Source organism: Sceloporus undulatus, chromosome 1 (assembly GCF_019175285.1).
Source record: "Sceloporus undulatus isolate JIND9_A2432 ecotype Alabama chromosome 1, SceUnd_v1.1, whole genome shotgun sequence".
NCBI classification, from domain to species: domain Eukaryota; kingdom Metazoa; phylum Chordata; class Lepidosauria; order Squamata; family Phrynosomatidae; genus Sceloporus; species Sceloporus undulatus.
The window spans coordinates 71,123,857-71,134,656 of record NC_056522.1 but is presented as its reverse complement, the minus strand read 5'-3'; the positions used below and the strand labels follow the sequence as shown (position 1 = coordinate 71,134,656).

General features: G+C 40.9%; 1 protein-coding gene across 1 annotated transcript; it reads left to right on the top strand.

The window, feature by feature from the left end:
- Positions 1–553: 553 nt before the first annotated feature.
- LOC121935240 (centriole, cilia and spindle associated protein) lies at positions 554–8,844 on the top strand. Its single transcript, XM_042476545.1, has 3 exons — positions 554–973; positions 4,717–5,003; positions 7,736–8,844. The coding sequence occupies exons 1-3, from the start codon at positions 700–702 to the stop codon at positions 7,907–7,909; spliced, it is 735 nt and encodes a 244-aa protein (XP_042332479.1). The 5' UTR covers positions 554–699; the 3' UTR covers positions 7,910–8,844.
- The last annotated feature ends 1,956 nt before the right edge of the window (positions 8,845–10,800 follow it).

Sequence of the window (10,800 nt, the reverse complement as noted above, 5' to 3'; positions counted from 1 at the left end):
GGGCAGAAATGATCTGGTTTGACACCACTTTAACTGCAGGCTGCTTCTGCACTGCAGAAATAATCCATGTTGACACTGCTTTAACTGCCATGGCGTAACACTATGGAATTCTGGGAAAGGCAATCAAAATGCTGCAGATTCTGAAGTGAGGATTCAGATGGTATCAAATCAAATTATATCTGCAGTGAGGATGCAGCCAAAATGGTATCAAACTGGATTATTTCTGCAGTGAAGATGCAGCCAAAATGGTATCAAACTGGGTAGTTTCTGCAGTGAGGAGCATTCCCCAATGTTTCCCTATGGGCAAATATTCCCCAGTGCTTCCTATGTCCAAGTATTCCCTAATGATTCTCTATGGGGAAATGTTCCCCAATGTTTCCCTATGGGCAAGTACTGTCATTTTGTTTCAGTGCCTCCTTCCCAAAAGCGACAGTTCCCAGAATTCCCTAGCATGCGGGTTATTCCCGCAGTGTGGACGCAGCCGCACTTAAAGCGGCGCCTCTCTAGAGATTTCATCCTGCAGAGAGAGAGAGAGAGGGAGAGGATGAAGCCAAGGTGCCTCCTGTGCGGGGTGACGTCAAAGCCCTGTCCGGGCTCGATTGTGACGTAGCCTCAGAACGCGAGAACTCGCCCGCCGATTGGCTAAAGCGCGCGGCCCGGCGGTGTTTGGGTTCAAAAAACCTCCCATGCTCCGCCGCCATGGTCCCTGCTTCTTCTGCTCCTTCTCCTTCCTCGCGGGGCGCGAAGAGCGAGTACATGAAGCGCTTCAAGGAGCCCAAGTGGGAGGCCTGCGGCCCTTGCTACCAGGAGCTGCTCCGCTACCGCCTCAGCCGCCGCCTCCTGGAGCAGGCGCACCGGCCCTGGTTCTGGGACGGCTGGGAGGAGGAGAGCAGCCCCGGAGGAGGCACCAGCAGCAGCTCCCCCGCCTCGCCTCCAGGCGCCTCCAGCCCCACAGCCCCACAGCCCCGACACGGTAGGTGCTCCCAGTCCCGGATGGAGGCTCCAGGCTTGCTTCTTAGCCCTGCTCCAAATGGAGGGCATTTTGGAAATTCCTTCTGGACAGAAGGAATGGAGGACACGACCTGAGAAAGGACAGCTGGACACCTGGAGTTAAAAACACTTCTAGAAACCAAAGAATGTAAAGGTCATGCTGCTTAGTCTTGCTCAAAATGGAGGGCATTTTGGAATCCCTCTTGGACAGAAGGCTGAAATGGAGGACAGGTCCTAGGAAAGGAGGACATCTTGTCGCCCTGCACAGGGTTGTTGTTGCTGCCGGGGCTTACTGTTGTTGTTGTTGTGTGCCTTCAAGTCATCTCTGACTTATGGCCGGACCCTAAGGTGAAGCCATCATAAAGTTTTCTTGGCAGGTTCCTTCAGAGAGAGCTTTGCCATTGCTATCTTCTGAGGCTGAGAGAGTGTGTCTTGCCCAAGGTCAGTCAGTGGGGTTTTGTGGCTGAGCAAGGATTCGAACCCTGGTCTCCAGAGTCCAGCGCTCAAACCACTACTCGACACTGCCTTGGTTGTGGCCAAATGATTCGAGGCCCTTTCCTTCCCTGCTTTTGTACTAACTAAAAGATTGTATGTACAGCGCTGTGTAAATTTAAAGCGCTATATAAATAAAGGTTAATAACAATAATAATACAAGTCTTTTTGTACCCTGCAGACCTGAGGCTTGTTGAGGGCAGCCTTTTTCTCCTCTTGTTGCCCTGAAGGCTGATGTGACACCATTCTTTGAGAAGCATTTGGGTGGGTGGCTGTGGCTGCCAGATGTTTTTTGGACTACAGTTTCCCTAGTCTGTCTCATCTAAGCCAATAGGGAACTGTGGACCCAAAATAATAGATCTGGAAGTACCTGCCCCTGCCACAGAGGATCTTTGTAAAATTGAAATGATGGCTTTTCTCTTGCTTCCAACTTGCTGCTGTTGTTGTTATCCACCCTGGAGTCGATCTCAACCCATGGCAACCCTGTAGGTGAGGCATCTCCAAGACTCCCTATGATCCACTGCTCTGTTCAGGTCCTGCAAATTCATACCTATGCCCTCCTTAATAGAGTCTATCCATCAAGCATGCAGTACGGTGTTGCCTGCGTATCTTAGATTGATGATATTCCTTCCTCCTGTTTTCAGTCCTCCTCCTTCTATGTCCAATCCTGCTTTTTGTATAATACATTCTGCATACAAGTTGAACAGATGAGGCGAGAGGATGCAGCCTTGCCTGACCCCTTTGCCAATTGGAAACCGTTTCTCCATGTTCTGTCCTGACAGTGGCCTCCTGTCCTGAGTAGAGATTCCTCATTGACTATCAGATGTGTTGGCGCTCCCATGTTTTTAAGGGTGTTCCATAGTCTTTCATGGACTTGCTGACAGGAAAATAAACAACCCAGTGCTAGGTGTTGTGTGTTTCAGCAGCTTCTTAATTGGGTAGCCTGTGTATACATAAACCTATGCTTGGTAATATTTATGAAGTCAGAGGAAGGCAATGGCAAACCATATCTGAACAAATCTTGCCAAGAAATAACAACAACTCATCGTCATCCCACTTTTCTCCAAAATTGGGACTCGGAGCAGCTTACAATTTAAAATGACAGTACAAGAAAATTTTGTGACTATAAACCCTCTTTGGAAACAACTTGAAGACACAACAGGATCAACTCTTTGGGTTAACTCTGCAAAGGCTGTTTAATGTTGTTTGAATCTGGATCTGTTCTCCTGTTTCCCTAGCCATAGGAACCTCTTCTTTAAAAAGGAATGTTGAAATGGCTCATGCATATAGCCCATTTCCCACAAATCTTAAACCCCACCCGCAAATAGTTCTAACAAATGGACAGTGTGCCCAATAGACAGGTGGAACATTTCTGTCTTTAGACATATCAATGGCTGGTACGTTTAACTTGACAGAAGTCCTACTAGATTAGTGACCCCCAACCATTTCTAGGTTCATGCTCTTAGTAAAGAAAGCTGCAGAAATTGAATGTGGATGGCAGCACTGAGTTGTTGGTATGCAAATTCTATTGCAAACCATAAACACTGTCACAAACTGGTAAAGTTAAACTGGTTTATTGCTGCTTAGTCTTTTTGCAGATGTCAAACTGAAGCCTTTACTGTATAAAAGGTTTCTGGGGGGGGTTGGGTAGTGCTGATTCCCCCCCCCCCCAATGCATTACTTCTTATGCTTTAACTGGAAGATAGTGGGGGAAAGTGATCATTTGACCAAAAAGGTGCACAACCTATAGCCCTTTTATGATCTCCCTCCTTCTGCATTCCATATTAGGAAAAAGGGATATAAATTAATTTATAAAAATAGATTTCATATAGATCACTTCTCCCCTATTGCAAAAGCAACCTTTCTATAAGTTTCTTTTTTTCTTACTAAAAAATTTCTGCTTCCTTCCAATAAGGAAAGACAATTACTGGGGTGCATGAATGTTTCCACAATGTGTGGTTCATGGGCCACTCCTGCTTTACAAGAATGAGTAATGATAAGCTGTGATACCATATGCTTGCAGTGGGTTTGGCACATGCAGAGAGATGTCTAATTATGTGATTTTCATACTGTTCCATAGAGGCTTATGTAAGTTGTTGCTATGGCATCATGTATCTTTAAAAATGCATATGCTTTTTATTCTCCAGCTGAAAAAAGAGGCTGTTTCAGTAGAAAAGACTATTGCATGTTATTTGCAAAAGCTGAAATGCACCCCCAGGTCATACCGCTGTGTCAACTGAACTAGTGGCTGAGATGCATTGTGCTCTTTTACAGGACAACCCTTCGTTGTTACTCTTGATCTGCCTTTTATGGTATGAAGATACTGTTCCTTGTGCAATGCTATACTACTCTGTTCACTAACAGCCATCTTTAGCTTTTGTGTCAGCACTTCAGTTTCATTCCATAGAATCATAGAATCGTAGAGTTGGAAGAGACCACAAGGGCCATCCAGTCCAACCCCATTCTGCCATGCAGGAACTCTCAATCAAAGCATCCCGACAGATGGCCATCCAGCCTCTGTTTGAAGACCTCCAAAGGAGACTCCATCACACGCCAAGGGAGTGTGTTCCACTGTCAAACATCTCTTACTTTCAGGAAATTCCTCCAGTTTATCTCAACTCTTTATAATAAAGGCATGCTGTTTTTACACAGTATTTAGATACCCTGTTAAAGACTCATTTGTCCTCATTTATAGAAGGGGTGGAAATCATGTGGTTCTCATGATGTTGGACTGAAGCTGCCAACATTCCTCACCAAGGGCTATGTTGGGGAAGGAAGAGGAGAGTTTTAATCATAAAATATTTTGAGGACCACTTCATTCCTACCACTGAGCTACAGGATAAATCAAGGATAGGAAGACTTCAGGCTTGCAAGTTCTCCCCCTCCCCCATTAGATCCTTGAGATCCATCAACTGGAACATGGCACTGAAGATGTATACTTAGAATTAAAGAATTCTGTATCTATGAATTAGAGTACTAGAACTGACCAGAAGTCAAATTCCTTCTATACACCTGGATATCCTGCTCACCCTGGCAGCTTTTGTACTTTCAATACTATAATTTTGTTGCATCTGTTCTTCAGTAATTTGGTATCTTTGTTGATCTACAGTAAATTATGTCCTGTCCATCTTGGTGTAGATAAAGTGAAAGGACTGAGATCGGCACGATTGGTTGCACCGATGGTGCATATTTTTGGCACACAAGTCCTAAGCCCACTTCTGTTTTCTCTTCCAGAAGAAGAAGACCAAGAGAAATCTGAAGAGAAGACTGAAGCTGACAAAGACAAAAAGAAGTCTGCAGTGAAAGAAACCGACAAGTCAAATGGTCGACAGCAAGGGCCACATGTGAATCGCAATTCTGTGGGTGCCCAAGGAGGCAGAAGGCGAGCAAAAAGTCCACAAAGGACAGAAACAACAAGGGAGATGAGACACCCATTTGCTTTGTATGGCTGGGGAGAAAAACAGACAGACACAGGGAGTCAGAAAACACACAATGTCTGTGCATCTGCTTCAGATAATGAAGTAAGTCAACAGAAAGTATTGGCTTATGAGCTTGTTTCTCAGAGGACTCTTCCAAACTGGCAACTTGCCCCTTCTTGCTGCTTTCCTAGCCAGATTATTTTTTGTTAATGAAAAACAATTAAAGAATTTGATAGGATGGAAATAATATTTAAAATATTTAAAAGGTTAAAAAACAGGTTGCTGGACTATTGAGAAATAGTCATTCAAACTTTTATTTTTGTTTCTGGCTGTAGTTTAGTGTTGCAGTACAGGGAACACTTGATGGTAGAAAAGAGCCTGTTTTTTTATTGGCGAAAGAGAGGACATATTTTTATAAAACAGCAGGCAGTTACCATCAAATGATCAAAGAAAGAGTTGAAATTTAGGAATGATACGAAATGTTGATGTACTGAGGACTCTATTGCTCCTGGGACTTGGGCGATGATATGAAGCTGGAAATTCGCTGGTCTACAAAGTGCTTGATTCACTTGTATGATCTTCATTTAATATATGAAGATCATACAACACATAGTTGTTAAACCTACATATGTCCATTTAGGCTGGTTTAATCTTGTAGGGGTATATTTCAGTTAATGAAATAGATGTGTTCCTGGGCATTTCTTATTTGATAGAAAATTTGATACCAGAAGTACAAATAACATGGAAAAAAGAGAGATAGGTGTTTATGTCTCAAAAAAGAAAATCAGTTCAACATGTTTCAGCAAAGTTTAGATTCAAAGCTGACAATAAGCATGCATAAATTGGTCAGGTAAGGCTTTTGGAACTTGTATAGGCTACTTAAAAGCTTCTTTCAAAGTGCCTCCAGGGATGATTCTTTTTTCCTTTCAACAGACTCCACTTTTCTTGTGATGTCCATTAAAAAGAGCTATGCTTATTTTTTTTATGTTTTAGGAAAAAAACACGCTGGGGGTAGCTGGTGAGGCAGGCTTATCGGCTGTCCATTTTTCTCTTAGTTTTTGGTGTTCACACATGCTCAATAAGTGTTTCTATGGGAAGCTGCTGTTTCTTCTGTTACAAGCAGACACAGATGGGTACAATAGCATCAACTCGAATACAATCCCACTCTTTCTCAGCTCAGGTTTTGTTCATTGAATTCTTTATGTCAGACACAGTGTTGCAATTCACTGTTTCTTCAGACATTCTTCAACATTCTCCCAGTGTTGACACTGCTAAAAACCTTCCAGCTAGAAAGAGGATTAGGAAGAAAAGTGGGTGCTGAGTGCGTACAAAAATAAATTTACAAAAAGGAGTCTCCTTTTTAAAGAGGCTTTGTTAATTGAGGTATACTTGTATTTAAAAGAATAAAACCTGGTTTTAAACAGACATTTGACATTAATTAACTTTAAAGGCAAATAACTCAAAGTCAGAATAGATCAGGGTAAGGAATGTCGGCCATTCCAGGTACTAAACTGTAACTCCCATCAGCTCCTAGCTATAGAGACTGGCAACTGCTAGTGAAAGAAATGGCATCTGTGGTAAGGCTTCCTTAGAAGCCATATGCTTAACCTTCACAATTGTTCCCATGTGTTTGTGAATAGATAAACAAGTGTAACAGTACAGAGTTCAGATTACTATATGTTTTATAAACTTTGGTACGAATTAGCCTTTTGCCTGCTTGCACAGCTTGTTTTTGTCCCTTTGAATGAACCAGGAAACTAACTAGTTCATGCAAACTGGGAAACTGTGGTCAGTGGCTGTGAGGACAAAGAGAAATTAAAGCATGATTTAAAGCTGGTTCCATAACCTGGTTTGTTCTTGAACCATTCGTTGTGGTTTCCCAGTTTGGATGAAACAAGAAACTATAGTTAATGAACGACTTCCTGGTTTGTTTGTCCAATCGCACAAAGGATATTTGAACGAAGGGGCTGTTCATGTCTTGGGTTATTAAACTGCGAAAAAGAAGCAAGGCTCTTCCATTGTTTCCCTGTGTAGAGGGGCAGAACATCCTGACTGTGGGTTGTTTGTCCATTTCCCCTCTATACAGGAAACAACCATCTCACAGGTAAGACAAATGGTTACGTTTACTCCTTTTCTCAAGCTTTTTTATGAGACCCTCCCAAATTAATATACTGTATTACCTTACCAAAAACAAATTTCTATGCAATGAAATTACACTGTTGATCCCAGTATCTAATAAATGGAAATTAAAAATTGATGGTTTTTTGCAGCAGTATCTTTCTGTGCCCATCTGAATGATTCTGAAATGTTTATAAGCCATTCCTTTCTGGATGGTGCAGATTTTGAGTGTGCAGCCAATTAGAACAGACCTGTTGAATTAACCATGGGATTTTAAGTCAACACTTATATAAATGGCATTGATTCAATAGGTGTACTTTAGTGAGACTGGCAACAGTTTCACTAAATGAAACTGTCCCTAATGTGTCCTAAATGATTTTGAACAGAATGATTATGGCCACATGAGTGTGTGTAATATTGACAAGCAAAGAAGTGGGACTATTGGGTAATACTAGTCAATAGAGGAATACACACACACACACACAGTTGTGAATAATTTATTATATTCATAGCTATATCACCCATAAGTTGTAAAATTAGAACAGCAATATAAACCATTTGGGGCGGGGGGGTGGCCAATGGAAGGACTGTAAAAGAGAACTATATAATACAACTAAAATTTGTGACTTCGACAGTTTTGTGTCTGAGTCTCATTTTATATACCTTGGGAATTTCATGTTCTATAAAAGCAAGTGACATTTAAATGTCTCCATTAGATTCATGAGTCTGCATTAAGAGCAAAGAATAGAAGGCAAGTGGAAAAAAAGAAGCTGTCTCAGAGACGGATTCACTCAGCAGAAGTCGAGAGAAGCTGGAGAATGAAATCTTCTGGAGCAGAAAACCCCTGGATGACTGAATACATGAGGTGTTACTCAGCACGAGCTCGATGAGTCAAAAACCTGACTGGACCATCTTTTTTTAAAAAATTCAAAAACAGAGTTGGAAGTTAACTAGGACACTACAGCAAAATTCCAGACTAGTTATACAGGGTTTCTACAAATAGTTTTTACTAGGTAGTTTGCTACCTTTGTATTTTGGTTACTTATTGCAACAGGAGAGGAGAGAATTGCATCCTGAGGGGAACTGTTTGGCAGTAGAGCCTTGTACAACTTTCTTTCCAAAAAGAGGTACAGTATACGGTGATGTTTTCTTTTGACTTTCAGGTAGCAGGCTATAGAAGGCTGTACAAGGAACCCCTTTTTTAAAAAATGAAAGTACTAAAAAAAGGGTTTATTGATACTTATTTAGCCCACCTTCCATATTAAACTTCTCATTTCCAATCCATGTAAAATTACTTGCCTTTAAAACAAGTTGATAGTTCCCCCCCCCCCTCAGGATTGGGGCCCATGAGCCCTATAAATCAGTTTGCTGTAATTATATAAGGAGAGTTGTAGAGACCAATGCATTTTCTTATCATTTTAGTTAAACTTGCAGTAAGTTACATCAAGCCTGTACAACTTGTAAGCTGAATGTTCTTTGAGTAGGGATGGGAAAAATGTGACTCTCTTGATGTTGGATTGCAGCTCCCATTAGCCCTATCCAGCATAGCCAATGGTGAGCAATGGTGCGGGTTCCAGTGGGCCATGTATTCCCTCTCCATGGAATCCATTGTGAACTTCAGTAGGCCTATTAGTTGTTTCCTTCCTTTACAAAAACAGGATTCTCGAGCATCTGCTTGCTGTATCACAGCTATGGAGGCCTACTTATGGAGGTAGAAATGTGCTAGCTCCATCACAGCTGTCTCTCAAGGGTGGTTCTCTTGGAATCATTCTGGAATTCTGGAAATTCTCCCCAGCCTTTAGTAAATGTACAGTGGTAAATTTAAGTTTACATTCCAATTCTGGATTTTGTGACCCTCTGGAATCAGATTTTGGTGCAATAGATTAATAGTGTGCTCTGGTTGTTTTTAAACTGTATTTATTTGCTATCGTGAGCCCATTGTACCAAATGACAGATATAGACAATCATTAACTAATAGTAGAGATCTGTTCAGTAATGTGTGGTAAGCAACGTGGACTTGGTTCTGTGAACTGAGATCTTTTTTCCCCACTCTTTCCTTTGGGAGGAGATGTGGTGGTGGTATAATATTTCTTTCATCTAGATGGACTGAAATGTTTTGTAAACAGCTTTGTTAGGTAAGCATCTGCAATAGTGAAATTTTACTAATATTAGCATTCTGAATTGGACTTTTTTGCTAATCTGCTAGTGTACATTCTATGAGATACGTTCAGTACTCAGGTTGACTTGCAAATTTTCCTATACTTTTCAATTCTGTAACATATCCCCCTGTTTTCCTTTCCTAATAGTGAGATTGTGTAAATGTGAGGAAGAAGCCATTAGTAATCATGAGGATGTAACAAACAGTGACAGTTTGGAGCTTAGTCACATATTATGAGACGCCCTATCATGTATAATTTCATGCTCTAAACAGGCAGTTGTTAAGTGGCTTAAAACAACTTTTTTGGCTATAATAATTGTTCTTTTAGATCAGTATGGATCTGGTGGCATCAGTAATGAGATACTGCCCTATGGCAACCCCTGTGCAACTGCGACCTCAGTATCCATCTCTCAAAGGTCAGTTAACTAATTTAAAAACAAAACAGTGATCTGTAGGATTATATTCTGAAGGATGTGCCAGAAACTTTATAGTTAACCATAAACTGCCTCTTCTCTGGTTGTGACACATGATTTTGGCCCTGTATTGGTTTCAGCTTTCTGCTTTCCTTCCAACCATTAGAGACATCTCCTCAGGCTTTTTGTTGGCATTGCAGTACTGTACCTTGTTTTCTTTGACTGTTCTAGTGTTTCTTACCTTCAGTTTCCAAAATGAAAGACATTTAACAGGAAGATACATCCTTCCACCTGATGTTTAGGTGTGAGCTCTGTTGCTTATGTAAGCTAAGGGAGGCAATCTGCAGCCCTTCAGGTTTGCAAAGTACAAAATAATCTTTTTTGAGGGTTTTTAAAAATATGTTTCAGAAGATCCCAGTGAGGACAGAATATTCTCCATAGCCATGTTATGCTGACTGGTGGAGAGAGAGGGTAGAAAGAATTAAAATTGGATTGGAGGAAAGCCAGATGATCATGGAGGAAGACTTGGCTATGACATTTCTTCACAGATCACAGATTTTAATATATTTGTTATATTAATTCTCCTCCAAGAGCTACATGAAGGGCTTTCATGTCTTAAAGGGTGCTCTTCTTAGAATGTGTTTTGACTCCAGACGCTCTTCTTTTTAAAAGTACAATTCATGTTATCTGGCCAGTGAAAATTAGCTTTTTATAACCCAGTAGTGATTTATTTATTTCCTAACTTCTGCTCCAAACTGGAACTCAAGGTGTCTCACAAAACCTATAAAAAACAACAATCAAAAACTTGGTATCCACTGGACTTTGGTTCCAGGAGCCCACACAGATGTGTCCATTATATAAAACGGGTTTGCTTTTTGGAATTTTTAAAATAAACATTTTAAGTCTAAGGACCAACTGTACAATTATGGAAAGTTATATTAAAACATAATTGAATAAAGGAGAAACTTCAAACAACCATCGATTTTAAAAAAAACCTGTATCATCTTGTGGGATAGCTTACACATACTGGAAAAGGGGTATGCATATCCAAATTTTAAGTTGCTATAAATTACTGTTATTTCTCATTTGAAAAGCTTGTGACTGTTGTTTTGGAGGATCCTTTCCAAAACGATTGAATAGCCACTACAGCCAAAAACAATTCTGGGTTTGCACTCTTTGGCAATTGTTATGTTGTGTGGTTTCACATGTG

Coding starts and splice junctions, on each gene's coding strand:
- LOC121935240 (XM_042476545.1), top strand. CDS start 700: ATGGTCCCTGCTTCTTCTGCTCCTTCTCCTTCCTCGCGGGGCGCGAAG. Junction 974..4,716: donor AGCCCCACAGCCCCGACACG/GTAGGTGCTCCC, acceptor TTTCTCTTCCAG/AAGAAGAAGACCAAGAGAAA. Junction 5,004..7,735: donor CATCTGCTTCAGATAATGAA/GTAAGTCAACAG, acceptor TGTCTCCATTAG/ATTCATGAGTCTGCATTAAG.